The following is a 16,833-nucleotide window of genomic DNA, read 5'->3' on the forward strand; positions in this document are numbered from 1 at the left end:
TGTAGCTATAAATGCAACATACAAAAAGTGGCACCTTTCCTTATCAGTAAGGACGTAGGTGTAAGGTATAGGCAACAAACCCGTGAGAAACCGGTGGGGCAGGGACATCAGGGGTAGCTGTTGTGACAGCATGATGTCACTTCCAGGAAAACGCAGAAGTGAGGCCACTGCCCCACCAAGGAAGACTCTGCAGAGGAAGGCCATGGACACAACCACCTCTGCTTCCCACTCGCCTTGGAAGCTCCTTGCTGGGGTCACCATAAGTCGGTTGCAACTTGACAACATGTATGTATGTATGTATGTAGCCTGCTGGTTTTTATTAGGCTATATAGAAAACTGCGTTTCAACAACAGGTGAAGAAGTAACCACTGCAATAAATCAGGGCACAGCCATAAACTGGAGCAGCTATTTGTGTCAGGTGGCAGACAGGGAGGAAACAGAACCACTCTGGGTAATCAAGGTCAGCACTGGCTACAGCCAGGCAACGTCTGTGGTTTTCTGTGGCCCAGCTCCCTCCCTTCTGGCCAATCTCATGGCTTGGGGGGACATCAGGGCCAGCAGGCATGAAGGTTTCCTGGTTCTGATTTGGTCCACACCGCATACTTAAAAGAAGGGGCTGCAGGGAGGTGGGCATTTGGATCCCGTTGCAAGAAACCTGAGGAGCCCGTAATCGATAAAATTCCAGGCTTCTTTTCCCCTAGTCCAGTGCGTCTGTGTCATCTGTCTCTCCCTCACCTTTGGCCTCGTCCCCACGGCAGGCACAAGGATATAGCTTCTTCTGTATTTTATGTAAATCAGTAGCAAAGTTCAAATGTGTTCCTTTTGAGAATGCCCAGCTTCACAGGTTCAAAGGGAATGGGATTTTTTTCCACCAAGAAGCAGGAAAAAACTGTAGAAAAATGACACGGAAATTATGGCTGCTGTTTTTCATCCTAATTTCTTGTTCACAGGAGGAATGACATTAACCATCTTTAAGTGCGATACCTCTGTAACTATTAGAAAGAAAAGGGAGGAATTAATTTTGCAAACATATTTTCTTCTTGTCTTCATGATTCCTGGATTGTTAATGGAAGCCACACCTCCTTTCAGGTTTAACAAATCTGCCAAGGAGCAGGATGCTGCCCGAGCAATTGTGCAACACAAAGAAAAGGAAAGGATGGTCAGCCACAAATTGCGCACACGGTCGGCGTCTCAGATGCCTGTCTATCTGGCAACGTGGTTCTTCACCACCCTCTTCATCAACTTCCAGAGAAGCGCTGTGGACAATCTCACTCAACGCCACATCTTCTGTCAACGTTATTCCAGTTAAATCAGCCATCTTGGGATCCAACACTTGAGTCACATCCAGAGCTTCCAATAATTTGGCGGTTAGAATGTTCTTCTCCATCTTGATCTTGGGAATGGCCACTTCCACCTCTTCCAATTTAAGTTGCTTTTGACAGACCCACTCTGTTACTTTCTCATAGGTAAGTTCTTCCTCTAGCTTTGGGACCAACGTAAGACAGAATTAAAACTGTGGCAAGTTAGTAAAAAACAACAACCCAACTTTTCCTCCCATTAGATGTGTGGGAAAACTCATTCTGATTTTTAAATCAGTAATACAAAGATGTACTTTAATAGAACAGACCTCATTCATTTTGGTGACAACGAGGTGGTAGCTGGAGATCTCCTGGGATTACACCTGATCTCCAGTCAACAGAGATCAATTCACCTGGAAAAAATGGCCACTTTGGAAGGTGAATTCTATGGCATTATGTCCCATTGAAGTCCCTCCCGTCCTCCTCAGGCTCCACCCCCAAAATCTCCAGGTATTTCTTAACCCAGAGTTGGCAACCCTACTGATAACAGAAGGCCTATGAGCAAAGGCCTATTCTTCATGCTTATTACTGGATTTTAGTGCCTGATTACACAGTGGAAGTACGACTCTTATACAGCAGATTGAAATTAAATATCTTAATTTTTGTATACTAATGAAAAAACTGAAGTAACATTTTATGTCCGGTTTCCCTAACAGCTTTTCAGACATTGCAATAACGTTTATTGGGAGCCCACCAAATATGCATAACAGGAATGCACACTACCCGTGATCCTCCCAGTACCCACCAATATTAGAAAGATAATGGGCTTGGGAGTTCCCATTACACATAATTTGTGGGGGCCCAGTACCTTTTACTGTAATGTTTGAAAAAGTCTCTACAGAAGTCTAATTTGAACAGCACACACCTCTTTGCACAGAACATGTTGCAATTCTCAGGGAGTACAAGCCAGCGTGGTGTAGTGGTTAAGGCGTAGGACTAGACCTGGGAAACCCAGATTCAAATCCTCACTAGCGCCATGGAAGCTTGCTGGGTGACCTTGGGCCAGTCACACACTCTCGGCCCCTGCTTACCACTTTCTGAAAACATCTGTCTGGCTAGTGTTGGAACAGTATATTAGATTAGATTGGAAAAGAGAATTTGTGGCTGTGGCTTGAATCAGAGACTCCATTTATCATATTTTATTGGAATGTGAAATGCTAGCGGACCTACGAACTAAATTTTTAATGCCATCAATTTTGGATAGGAACTCTTCCCCCCACTCTTTGTTTAGACTTTTACTGAACGGGTATGATCCAGAAACTACAGAAATAGTAGCCATGTTTTTGAAGCAAGCTCTAATGATAAAAATCAAACAAAAATATAATAGCTGCTATTCCGGTTACTTGTAGACACTCGTTTTCTATATATACCTTATATTCACTGTACTCCGGCATACCTCATTTTATTCATATCTATTGCTACAGATTTCGATATTGATGTTTTTATTATTTGTCAAATTCTGGAATACCTTGTACGATTTGTTATGCCAATAAAGGTTTTTGAATTGAATTGAATTGATTATATTAACCTTTGGGCTCTTTTTGTGTTCTTAGGAATTCATGGGAATATGTTCAGAATCATAAACCTGCGGACACAGTGCCTTTACCTGTTGAAGGCCTTCTGAACTCCAGTCATCTGGTAAGAGTATGAACATACTCAGTTCGTTATCTTTGTAGGGGATTTCAAGCACCTGAACATGCATGTCGCATAATTCAATTGTGCCTGTCTTATACTGGCCTTTGTGGTGCATCAGGTCCACAGTATTATAGGTCATCTGTAAGAAACCGTGAATCAAAGAATCAATCAAGATGGTATTGTTTAGCAGCCAGGGGAAGAAATCATGTTAAGTTAAGAAGGAAACTGATGTGAAGAAATTAAAATACTAATTATGATTGACCTCCTGAATTCATTCATGAGTTTGATGTTGTTTCCACAACTGCTGACAGCCCCCTGTTCAGGACCATCTTTACTTGAAAAGGAGAAATAGCCAGAGGAAAACCTAGGGATCCCCTGGAATCACAGCTCATCTCCAGATTATAGAGATCAGTTCCCCTAGATAAAATGGATGCTTTGGAGGGTGGACTCTATGACATGGTACCCCCCTGAGGTCCCTGCCCCCCTCAGTTCCATCCCCAAATCCCTAGGAATTTCCCAACCTGGATCTAGTAATCCTACCCCCCATCCCCCACGTGTGGCCAGAGGGGACCTGGCAACCTGTCAGCTAGGCTCTCTGTCGACCCCGGATACAAACAAGATGGTTTCCCCCACGGACAAAATGGAGTTTTTGTGCACTCTGTTTCCCCCCCCCCCCGTTTGCACCCGGTCTCCTGCCCAAGATCTGCACCTCTATGGAGACCCACCCGAGAAATTGCTGCTCTGATACCAGGTCCCTCAAAACAAAGCCGGGAACTCGGGAAGATCAGCCAGTTAATGCACACATTTATTTCCTGTATGTTTTGTCTTAAGTCTTTACCGGTAGTTAACTTCTGTATTGTTTCTTTGTTTCTAAAACCTAATCAACCCCATTGTATTTACCCTATATATGTACCGATATTGCCCCATGGCTGTATTCTAGCCTTAAGTTTCTATGACTTGCTGAACTTGCTGACTTTCTGAATAAAACTTTTTAACTCGCTGCATCGTCTGGAGTGAAGTCCCTTATACCAGGAATGCAACGTGTTGCTGAAGCCTGACAGTAGGCTAGAATCCATCTTTTTTATTTTCTATTCGTTTGTGCCTGAAAAAGATGTCTCCTCTATTCGACAAACCATGCCGGACGTACAAGCTGCTCTGCTAGGAAGATCGGCAGGTAGCGACCCCTTTCCATGGGGAGAGCCGGGAAGAAGCAGCCCCGGGACGGCACCCATTTGTGTCTACCAGAGAGCCAGCATGGACCTCTCTACCAACGCACGCTGAATTAAGGGGTATGGAGGAGACCAACGGCACTTTCAGGAGGGTTGTCTGGTGGCTGGCAACGGATCCCGGCCTCGACCGTCTGCATCGGGGACCACTGATCGACTTATATGAAGAGGGAGAAGAGCCAAGCCAAGAATGGGTGACGGTAGACCAGTGGGATGGCTCCTCAACCATCCATGCTCCAGCACCTCTGCCCCCTACCCCAGAGAAGAAGAAGCACTGCTACGGGAGCAGAACCGCGCCCTGACCCTTCAAAACCAGGATCTCCAGGCGCAACTGAGAAGTCTGCATGACAGCGCTGCTGGGGGCAGTGAGAGGACTTCAATCGCCCATCGGCGCGGAGACACCCCCACCCGTTCTGCCCAAGCGGACTGTGACCCGGGACCTGAAGGTCTCTTTTGATGGGTCCTGCGCCCAGCTGCCCCACTTCTTGCTCCAGCTGTCAAGATTCATGAAGGACCAGGGAGAAACTTTTCCTTCAGAAGAACCCCGGGTCCGGTACGCCATCAGCCTGCTGGAGAAGGAGGCAGTAGAGTGGGTGGTAACAGCGACAGAATCCAAACCCGGGATCCTGAGCTCGCTGAGCACGTTTTTGGTAGCCTTGCAATGCAGTTTTGAGGACCCCCACTGGGGGGAGAGGGCCAAAATTGCCATGTGCAGGCTACGGCAGGGGGCCCGCTCTGTCATGGAGTATGCCCAAGAGTTCCAGTCCCTCTTTTGTAAAATACGAGAGTGGAGCGAAGCCACCAAGGTCCAACATTTCCGTGAAGGACTGCGGTGGGAAGTGTTGGACGGCTTTCTGACCCTGGGCAACCCGGGGACGATTGATGAATGGATCCAGCTGGCGGCGCAAGTAAAGACCCGTAAGTTGATGCTTCAGTTTGCAAAGGATCGCCCAGCGAAAGAACCCCCCCGGGGCCCTTCCAAGGGGGGCGCCGTGACGGAGTCCCACCGTGACGAAGGGAACCGGAGTAGGTTCTCGGAAGAAAGAGCGCACCGCTTCAAGGACGGGGCCTGCCTGCGTTGCGGGAAAGTGGGGCACTTTGCAGCGAAAGTCCAAACTGATCTACGGAACCGACCGCTGGCAGAGCGACCTGGATTTCGGACCAGAGGAAAGCGGAGGGGACGACCACCCTGCACGGGACTACTGCTCTGCTCGCAGACCCGGCGCCTGCTCCCTGCGACCATCACTGCTGTTCCAGGGACTCGTCGCCGGCAAAAAACGAGGAGGGCTTTCTGTGAGCGAACCGACACAGAGGGCTACCTTAAAGGAAACCAACCCGGTTCCGACCTGGGTGAGTGATCAGGGGGACACTCTCCTACTACCCGTGGTGTTACGGAATCCCCAAGGGGGGGATCCCATTGCAGTAGTAGCAATACTGGACTCAGGGTGCTCCCGGACTTTAATAGACCAGGAGGTATTTAACCGCTTACAGGTGGGGGCGCTTGAGTTAGACCAGCCCCTGCGTTTCCGTCAAATGGATGGGAGCGATCTGCAAGGGACCCCCATCCATTTACGTTCCTGCCCAGTGTGGTTGGGGGTGGGGAACCACTGGGAACAGATCAGCCTTACGGTAGCCCCTCGAATCGCTTACCCGGTGGTCCTTGGGAGTAACTGGCTGGCGGGGCACAATACGAGCATCGACTGGATGCAGCGCCAGGTGGTGTTTGATTCCCCCCAATGCGAGTGACATTGCAGGGAAGACCTGCCCGAGGGAGGGGGGAGAGTGCCACGGCGGCAGAACCCACGACACTGCCCCCGGAGTATAGAGATTTCACGGGCATTTTTGAGGGGAAGGACTGTGATTTACTACCCCCTCACCGCACTACGGACTGTGCCATCGAATTGACTAAGGACATAAAACCCTCCAAAGCCCGGGTATATCCCATGAGCCCCCAAGAAAAGACTGTGTTACGAGAGTTCCTTGATAAGAACTTAGCCCGGGGGTTCATACAATCTTCCAAGGCCGCGTTTTCTTCACCATGTTTCTTCGTGAAGAAGGGAACATTGGACCTCAGGTTGTGTGTGGACTATAGAGGGCTTAACGCTGTCACTGAAAGAAACGCTTACCCCATCCCCCTCATCTCTGACCTTCTAAGTCAACTCCAAGAAGGCAGGGTGTTCTTGAAACTGGACCTGGCGGAAGCTTATTACCGGGTCCGGATAAAGGAGGGGGATGAGGTGAAAACAGCCTTCTCATGTTGTTATGGACTGTTTGAATTTATGGTGATGCTGTTCGGGTTGTCTGGAGCTCCGTCGTGCTTCATGCAACTGATTAACGAGATCTTGCACGATTTATTGTTTAAGGGGGTTATCATTTATTTAGATGATATCCTAATTTGGGAAGGCGTTGGTGAGGCAGGTGCCCACGTGCCCTCTGCCCTGGGAGGGGGCAGCTGGGTGCTATAGCAGCAAGGCAGCTTAATGGCTGCTCTCAACCTCAAAGGCCTTAATTGGGAGGAAAGACAGGGTTAAAATGTTTTAGGGCAGCCATGAAGGAGCTAGAAAAGATTCTGAAGTGTAAGAATGGGTCACTGGCCACCAAGGTTAGGTTAATTCATGCCATTGTACTCCCCTTACTATGTATGGGTGTGAAAGCTGAACAATGAAGAAAGCTGACAGGAAGAAAGTAGACTCCTTTGAAATGTGGTGTTGGAGGAGAGTGTTACGGATACCTCGGACTGCCAAAAAAAACACAATTCAGTGGATTATAGATCAAATCAAGCCTGAACTGACCCTAGAAGCTAAAATGACTAAACTGAGGCTGTCATACTTTGGACATATTATGAGAAGACAAAAGTCACTGGAAAAGGCAATCATGCTAGGAAAAGTTGAAGGCAGCAGGAAAAGAGGAAGACCCAACAAGAGATGGATTGCTTCTATAAAGGAAGCCACGGCCCTCAATTTGCAAGATCTGAGCAAGGCTGTTAAGGATAGGACACTTTGGAGGACATTGATTCATAGGGTTGCCATGAGTCAGAAACGACTTGACGGCACTTAACACACACACAAATAAATGAATAGATGTGTGTGTAAAGTGCCTTCAAGTTGCAGCCGACTTATGGCGACCCCTTTTGGGGTTTTCATGGCAAGAGACTAACAGAGGTGGTTTGCCAGTGCCTTCCTCTGCACAGCAACCCTGGTATTCCTTGGTGGTCTCCCATCCAAAAACTAACCAGGGCTGACCCTGCTTAGCTTCTGAGATCTGACGAGATCAGGCTAGCCTGGGCCATCCAGGTCAGGGCAAATGAATAGATATGTATTGTCAAAAAGGGGTGAATCTTACTTTTACTTACCCTAGCTTTAGTGCACCAATGAACAGGATGTTTAGAATAAACTTAACAACATAAAATTACCAACACAGAGAGTCTTACAAAACACTCATAAAGTGGATTCTCTATTGCACAAGGGATTGTGAGCCAAAATATTCTCTATTGTAGATAAAATAATAAGATTTCACAGCACTTTAAAACTAGTGCACAAAGTACTTCTCACCCATTATTTCAGAACTTTGTACCAGAACCCTGTAAAGTAGCTCAGTATTCATAGTCCCCTATTGCAATGCAAATGGAACTGAAGTTGAGAGAAAGTGACTTCTCTAATGCTGTCCAGTGCCGTCATATCTAAGGCACATATTGAACCAGAGATGTTCTAGCACATAGATAACATTCTTAAGGGATGTTCAGACAACCCATCAGCTCCAAATCAATGAGTGGGAAGGGAATCATGTGAACTGGCCGAGCCCAAATCTCCTTCTCCAGGCATTATGGTTGTCAGTTCACAGGGGCTTTCTGCAGATGTCTTGATCAGAACATGGTGACCAGCAGGGGATGGGGTCAGCCTCTCGCTCTCTCTCTCTCTCTCTCTCTCTCTCTCTCTCTCTCTCTCACACACACACACACACACACACACACACACACACACACACACACACACGTGGGTTAAAAGAAGAATTCTTCTGTCACTGTGCTACACAAGGTTAACAACAGTCACAGCTGTATGATAAATCCCATAATCCTATGCAGTAGTGCAGAATATCCTGAGAAGATGTAGGCCGGTTTTGTACTGGAGTAGAAAGGGTCGCTTTGGTAAGTGTCTTTGGCTTCTGATCTAAGGATGAATTGCTTCATTACATCACTGAGTTTAATGAACTCCTCACAACCAAATCAATGCTTCTATTTGGCAGTGCTCATAAAGAGGCTGCAAGTTTATTTGCTTTATTTATAGCCACCTTTCCCACTAAGACTGAAAGCAAATTACAGAATAAAAATGCATTCATACAGTATAAGACATCCAATGAACAATGCTGTCTGGAGACCTGGCATTTCCCAGACTCCATCACACGCACCCCAAGAGCTGCAGCCCCACAGTGGAGGAAACCCACGACGGCCCCAGCTGACAGGGCTAGGAGCACAGTGTACCCGTTGCCCACTGCTGGGTCTCAAAGAGAACCCAGGAGCAGTTTAGTGCCGTGTTTTCACCCGCCAAGGGCAGCGGCTCCTGAAGCGCTGTTGTGAGAAGGTGGGTCAGCACGCAGCCCAGAGCTGGTGGAGGAAGCCGGGAAGATTGGGGGCAGGGTTCCGGGCCGGGGCAGGGGCAGGGCCACGACTCAGGGGGAGAAGGGAAGGAGGGGCCAAAGCCTGGTGCAGGACGTTCCCAGTCCCTGTACCAGGTGGTGGGGGAGGGGTGGGGGATGCTGGAGGTCAGGAGCTGAACAGCTGGACCTGTGGTTGGGTGGCTGCAGGGGCGACGGGCTCGGCCAGGCAGAGGGCGGGGCTTTAAGTCTGGAGGTCCCTCAGCCTGACTAATTGACTGGTCACTAGTTGAGGAGGGAGGTGATTGGGCACAGGAGGATGAGAGGGGTCAAGCCCAACCCATTTAAGAGGAGGTGCTACATCAGACAGGGAGAAAGATGCTGGGAGAGACTTCCGGTGTGCAGAGGAAGCATTCTTGCCTGGGCAACGGAGGACAAGAGGGAAGCTGAACTCCCTCCTTGACCCATTCTGAGGAGGCTTTGGGGAGGCCGAGACTGACTGCAGAAGGCCAGCAGAGAGGACTCGTGCCAGGTGACCCTCCCAGATGCCACGGGACTGGGGGATCTGCTTACTGTGTGAAGGGCTCCTATCACATAGCGGAAGCAAATGCAACATGCAAATATATTAGTTGAACCTACCTCAGTCACATGAAAGGGGCTTTTTCTGGTGCGCCACTTGTCAAACTGTACATCCCACTGTCCTTTGAAGTACAGGGCATTCACGTGGAGCAGCTGAGTTAGGGAAGTGATGTTTTCCTTGCGTAGGAGATTCTGAATTTTGCCTTAAAAGAAATGTATGTTCATTTTGTTTTGCTGTAAGCTCCAAGCTAGCTTGTGTGAAATGATCAGAGAAGAAAACATCAGCCTTTGCATCTCAGGGAATTTTTCGACATTACATTCTGGGGGTGACAAAGGAAATAGAAGAGACTCGTGCCTTCCATGGTTCATGCTTTGTGTACAGTTAGGGTTACCAGGTTCCTCCTAGCCATCAGCAGGGGAGGGGAAACATTACCATACTCAAAATGAGACCTTGGACTCAACGTCTCCTGCATGATGATGTCATGTCAGCAACGATGAGGGAGACACTCTGGTATTTGGACAAAAACTCTACGGTAGGAGCTGTTTTTACCATAGAGTGTTGCATCTCCCCTGTCGTTGCCTGTGTGATGACATCACTTCCAGAAGTGATGTCATCACGCAGAGGATGCCAAGGCCTTGGCCTCATTTTAAGCCTGGTAAGACCTCCACCAGCCAGCCGGATGGCACTGTGGTGGGGGGGGGGAGGCACAAAGTGGGGGATCCCTCGCCCACCGTCAGGGGTCTGGCAACCCTATGTACAGTGTGCATTTTCCCTGTGGTGAGTTTGTAGATCTCATTGCATATAAGGAGGCCCCATGCTTTGCACAATGCACAGGTTATGTGAAAAGAGGAAGCATGGCTTACTGGAGTTTCCTCGATCACCATTTGTTTGTGTTGTACAAGTCTGAGGGATGAACTAGCAGGGCCAGGGAGGAAGTATAGCCATAAAAAATACAGAACAGATTAGTGAGACCAGAGGTTTTCAACTGCAAGGTAACTGTGATTTTTTAAAGTCAACTCACGGATGAGCAGCTGAAAGGAGATTTGTTCATACCATGTGTTTGGACTTCAACCCATGCGTTTATAATCTTCCTGAATTCTTCTGGAGCATTTTGAAAGTCAACATTGCTTACTTGGGTCAGGAACAGCTTCAGTGCACAGAACACAAATTGCTGCATGTGGGAAGAGAAGAAGACTTTAAAATGATATATAGATAAATTAATTTCTCATGGCATACATTAGAGTTTTGTTTTCCTCTCTTTAAGAACACCTGAAACATTTAGCTGTAAGGCTATATACAGCTGTAACTAGAACTACGGGCATGCACCAATTATTTTTGCTATATTTTGGGTTTGGGTTTATCAAACCTGGAAATTTTTGATAAATCTGGAAAACCTGGATTTTTAATGGAAATTTTTAGGTTAATAAACCTGAACCAGAAAAATACCAAACCCAAAATCCACCCCGCTCCGGAGAATCTGGGCAGGGGGGATTTCTACCAAATCTGTGCTTCCCGCCCACCCACCCCCACCCGGGCGAGGAATCGAAAGGCAGGGGGCTCAGAGCGAGGCCCCCCCCCCCAGCCTTTCAGTTCCTCGCTGCCCCAAATAAATTTGGCAATATTTGGGGTCTACTTTTTGGGCTCCCATTTATTGCCACCAATGTTTTTTTTGCTGCTAAACCCCCCACCCCAAAGAAATACCAAAGAGGTATTTTGTTTTTGTTGTTGTTTTTTAAATGGTGCATCAATATGCACACCCCTAATGATAACCATGAAAACATCAAAATCAAGTAATCATAGCACAGAGTATGTTATACAAAAATTAAGCAAATCCTAATTAAGACATACTGAGGACCTCAACTGTGTCAGGATTAAAAAGTCCCAGAGCATTACCAAAAACCAAATGGTAATTCAGAGCCATTCACTCTGAGGCCCTAAACTGTAGCTTACTTAGCCTATGCATAAATGAAGCTATGAAAGCAAGTAAGAGCGGAATTCAAGTACGGTAAGTCAATTCTTTTAGATGTTGTTATGGCATTGTTAAGGCATGCGACTCTGTTATTCACTGCTACTCTGCATGTAGTAAAGAGCTAGTAGGCTGAAAAGGATCACTGAAAGAAATAAGTACATCCTACCCCTGTGCAACCCTTTTGTGATATATACAATAATCCTAATATAAAGATCCAACATTGCTTGGTTTATGGATACTTATACTGTCTAGCACCCTGACTTGGATAGCCCAGGCCATCCTGATCTCATCAGATCTCAGGAGCTAAGCAGACCCTAACAGGTATTTGGATAGGAGACCTCCAAGAAATATCAGGGTTGTGATGCGGAGGCAAGCAGTGACAAACCACCTCTGAATGTCTCTTGCCTTGAAAACCTCACTGGGGGTCACCATAAGTCAGATGTGACTTGATGGCAAAAAACAACAACACTGTCTAGTAATCTATAGACAAAGGCAACTGTAGGACAAGTTCATCTGAAAAATCAAATTATTTCGCTAATGTACTTGCAACATATTTGGAAAGGGAGAATATCTAAGTGCAACCTACCTGGTTGAAAGCAATGGAGTCATCTCCATAGAAACGATTGGCAAAGCTTAGCTCGTACTTTGTGGTGGCTTTATTGAGGTAGGCAAGGATTTTATGGAATTCAGTATGGTTGCCTTCAGGCTTCTCACATTCATACTCAGGAACATTCTAATAATAAAACAAGAAGTTCGGTACTGCAAAATACAATTCTTTTTTTTTCTTCACTGAGATAAAATTATGTGAATTACGTTGGGCTTCTTGGGCATCCAGCTGCAAAGGGGGGGCTTCCGCGATGAAGCTACTGAGATATCCTAGCAGCAGGAGATGGCTAATGTCTAAATCATCAAAGTTTTGAATCTTCAGGAAAGTCACCATTTGCTACTTTGGTTTGTTTGTCTAAACAAGAGAATTTTGACCACAAAAGACTTTTAGATTAAAAAAAGTGCTACTGTACAGACATTTATGATTTGACTCTTTCCATTGGAAGACTGCAACTACTTCTAATATTACTTAGATTACTACTGCTCCTTCTAGTACTACTTCTAGTACTATTATTTCTACTGCTATTTTGCTATAATTGCTTGTACTACTCCTCTTATTATTACTGCTAGTAGTAATAGGAACAGTACTGTTCCAGATACTACTATTTCTGCTTCTATTACTACTGCTGTTACTACTACTCCTGCTAAAATAATAAAAAAATAGATATTTACCATTTGTACCTGGCTTCAGCATGTTCATAGGGCTTTATATACATTATCTCCGTAATAAGATATTATTACTCTCCTCAAAATGTTGCTGAAAGCTCAGTAGCCTGCCTAAGGTCACCCACAAGCCCGTATGCCTGTACCCTTCATAAGAACACTGCACAGCAATGAAATATGGCTTAGCAAGACAAAATTATTGTCGTGAGAGGCAAGAACATATCCCATGAACAAATGCTGTCTTTTCTGTTTAATAATACATTTCAGTGTGGCAGTCACATATCTGTCCCTGGACTCGACCTCACTGTTGCTACCCTCTGTGTGCTGTATTACTGTATTACTCATGTGTTGCAATGAAAGCGTTAATGTCAAAGGATCTTTGAAAACCTGAATGCTTTATGTGTACATTCCACTTTCGAACACACTCATCCCCCAGCCGCAGAGTTGTCCAATCCGGGTGCTGCTGTTCTGTTAGCATCATCTTAAGCACAGAGACTAAAACATATGCATTGAACATCTCATTTATCATCTGCAGTTTGTGTTTAGGATGCCATACTGGAGTAGTCATGGACACTGCCTTAGATGTTCTTTAAAAGGGGATTAGACAGATTTAGGGGGGGATATTAGCTACAATGGCTCCATAAGATTTCCATGTTCAAAGAAGTGTGAATACCAGTTGCACGGGTGGGGCAACAACAAGGGAAGGCTTTTGCCTCTGTCTCCTACTGGGAGCACCGAAGGGCATCCGGTTGGTCACTGTGGAAAATGTGATGCTGGACTAGACGGGCCCCCTGGTCTGAGACAGCAATAATCCTCTTATGCTCTTGTGTTCATACCTGCTGAGGGCACGGTGAAGATGACGGTTCAAAATAAGGGGCCAACGGGCCATCAGGGGGTGGGGACTGGCTACGGCTTTTCCTTATGCTTTCTTCTTGTTCACGGCTTGGGACAGCTTGAAGACGACAGCTTGGTGTTTCGGGGACTCCCTCTGTCTCCCAATGAAGCACCTAACATGGAATTTTGGAGAGTTTTCATTAATAAATCATATAGACCTATTATGGACGTTGGTTTCATATCGACGTGCTATGGCGCTCAGTGGTCCACACACCTTGATTTCTAGTTTCAACCCCATCTTTCCAATTCACAATGTCTATATATTTTTCTTGTTATATATATCTGCAACAAGAAGCTACATTTTTTATGCCATGGCACAAATGAAAGATGAAAATGAAAAGGACAGTACCTTTTCAGCAAGATACAATGTGATATGCTGTACTGGCAGCATATTGATATCAGAGCTTAATGAGCATTACCTTTTCTAATTCCTGTGCCGTGCTGCTCCTAGCACCATACAAGAGAAGGCTCAGGGCAGCAGAAAGATTTAGAGGAGAAAACAAGAGGTTTTCAGAGGGTTTATCCTGGCTCAACTTCTGGTAAAAGCGTAGGGCAAATTTTGCAGCTGATTCAGTGATGGATGAGGCCATTATGAAATCCAAAATATCTAAAATAAGAACACAGTTTCAATATTAATGGAAGGTTTTTTTTAATGCCCAGTATTAGGAAGCTAGCTGCCTCATAACAAAGGTCATGAGACACAGAAATTACTTTATACTGGATAGCATATTACTCACTTCACAGTCCCATGCTAAATAAATCCCTTTGCTTGGAAGGAAAATCTTGAACACATGAATACATGAAGCTGCCTTATACTGAATCAGACCCTTGGTCCATCAAAGTCAGTTTGGTCTACTCAGACCGGCAGCAGCTCTCCCAGGTCTCAGGCAGAGAGGTCTTTCCCATCACCTGATTGCCTGGTCCCTTTAACTGGAGATGCCAGGGATTGAACCTGGGACCTTCTGCATGCCAAGCAAATGCTCTGCCACTGAGCCATGGCCCTTCTGCGTATTCACCTTTCTTCTAAAGGCCTTAGGGACACATTACATAGAGCTGTCTCACTGCATTCTCAAGACAGTGCCCTGAAGTCTATTGGGCAGGCCAGGGCCTGTTCTTTGCCCAAATGATCCAAGTGACCTCTTGGGGTTCCAGGCAAGGACATTAACACACTGTTAGGGCTCAGCAAGCAGTGGGGCAGGAGGTAGTGACAGACATGGCCGCCATCCCTGGTTGTCTCCTGGACTCATGCTGCCACTGAACAGGTCCAAGGTGAGCCCCTGCGGCACCAACATGTCACTGCCACGCCCCATCAGGCAGCAGAATATGCCATAAGAGTCAGTGGTTACAAGACACACTCATCTTTGCTGCCTGGGCTTCCAGCATCAGAGGCTGGCCGCTCCCCAGTTGTGGTGAAAAAATATCTTAAGCTGGCCCTAGGGCAGAGAGGTATGAAATTGCCTAAGTTCCCAAAATAGTGCTAGCCAGTGGGTTTCCTGACACTCATTAGTTTCTGTGACAAAGCATCTCTTTCCCCAAACACATCAGTCTTGGCTCTCTTCTACCTCACTGCAGTAGGAGAAGCTTCAGAAGACCCAAGTGGCCCCTCCTTTGTTTCTGCAGGGTGCTGAACAACTGCCTCCTCCATCTTAGAAGAATGCATGGCTTGCTACCTCCCAGCAGTCTGTGATTGGTCCTGGCACCCTGTGGTAGCCATTTTGTCATTTCCTCCCATAGCAACCAACACAGACTCAACAGGATTGGGGACCACGGTGTTAACAACGGCTAGCTCTGTGGATTTAAAGTTAGGCCCGTCTGGGTGCTCAACGCCACACTGCTCTATGCCACACTGACTTTCAAAGGAACATTTCAAATAAATTGGCATCGTAATCTCACTAAAGACACTGGCAAAACTACCTCCATTCTCAACTAAACGGTGACACTTTAAGTTCTGTTTTTCTTCTCTGTGTCTGTCTCTTGCAATATTTGATGAGCTTCGTTTCCATTGTGTATGAGGATGATGCTGGGCTGATGGACTATTAGGATCTGACCACTGGTGAATACTAGCAGAAGGTTCACCCTGTTGTATTGATGGAAAAACACTCCTAGCTGGGAATCAACCACCATATCACAGCAAAGAAATATCCCTATGCCAGTAAAAAGGAACAATATGACGGTCAACACTATTTAAAGGGGGATTTTGATACAACATACTAAAAAGCCTGTCAGTTCCAACTCCCATTAGAAAAAGGGTAAAGGTCCCCTGTGCAAGCACCAGGTCATTCCTGACCCATGGGGTGACACCACTTCCCAACTTTTACTAGGCAGACTATGTTTATGGGGTGGTTTGCCATTGCCTTCCCCAGTCGTCTACACTTTACCCCCAGCAAGCTGGGTACTCATTTTACCGACCTCAGAAGGATGGAAGGCTGAGTCGACCTTGGGCCGGCTACCTGAAGCCCCATTAGAAAGGGACCTTTAAAAAAACAATAGCAATATTTGACAGATTATATCATGTGATAAGTACAAATGAATCTAACTCTACAAAATGTACATAGCTGAGCTAATTTGGCAGATCAGATAATGAGGCCTAAACTGGAAGCAAAATTGGACCCAATTCCCGTCAACAAAAGCAATGGTAACCTACGAGCTCATTTACCTTGTTTTCCAATGTGCAGTTTAACCAGCGAGATCAGCCTTGTGTGTTGCTCACTGGAGACAATATATATGTGTGTGAATGTGTGTGCATTTTCCACTCCCATTCTGTTTCCGTTTGCATCTGTTACGTACAGATGACTAAATCAAATTTGCCTAATGTAGTCTTAGTGTGGCTCATAAAATGGGCCTTTTTTTGCAATCACAGATCATGGACATTTAGCATATCCCACAGACATCGGAAATGTAATTTAACTTACACGCTTATCCTAGTCATGTTTACCCAGAAGGGTCAGCATCATACTCGCCTGGGGCTGCTTTTGCAGCCAGGGGTCTTGGGAGTGAGGGAGGGTTCAGGGAGGACGGACCACAGGCACCTTGTAGGAGGAAAATGAGGCCACAGCTTTTACTGAATGCTCCTGTGATTGTACTCCATAAAAGCTGTGACCCAATTTTCCTCCAACAAGGTGTCCATGGGCTGTCCTCCCTGTACCTTCACTCCCTCCCTTGCCCCTGGGCCACAAGTAAACACAATGGGGTCAATGAGACTTATTTCCGAGTGAGTATTCCTAGGAATACTTCCAGTGCAATCTTAAATAGTAACACCCTTCCATTGAAGTCAGGGCTGAGAAGGGTGTAACTCTGCTTAGGACTGTAGTA

At 46.3% G+C, this 16,833-nt stretch overlaps 1 protein-coding gene across 1 annotated transcript; it reads right to left on the reverse strand.

Moving 5' to 3' along the window:
- Positions 1-1,063: 1,063 nt before the first annotated feature.
- On the reverse strand, positions 1,064-14,111 carry LOC130493146 (leukocyte elastase inhibitor-like). Its single transcript, XM_056866867.1, has 7 exons — positions 13,936-14,111; positions 13,464-13,569; positions 11,945-12,091; positions 10,443-10,560; positions 9,449-9,591; positions 2,965-3,132; positions 1,064-1,483 (listed from the first exon to the last, which is right to left on the reverse strand). The coding sequence occupies exons 1-7, from the start codon at positions 14,109-14,111 to the stop codon at positions 1,064-1,066; spliced, it is 1,278 nt and encodes a 425-aa protein (XP_056722845.1).
- Between the last annotated feature and the right edge of the window lie 2,722 nt (positions 14,112-16,833).

The sequence above is a fragment of the Euleptes europaea genome, unplaced genomic scaffold (genome assembly GCF_029931775.1).
Source record: "Euleptes europaea isolate rEulEur1 unplaced genomic scaffold, rEulEur1.hap1 scaffold_352, whole genome shotgun sequence".
Classification (NCBI taxonomy): Eukaryota; Metazoa; Chordata; class Lepidosauria; order Squamata; family Sphaerodactylidae; genus Euleptes; species Euleptes europaea.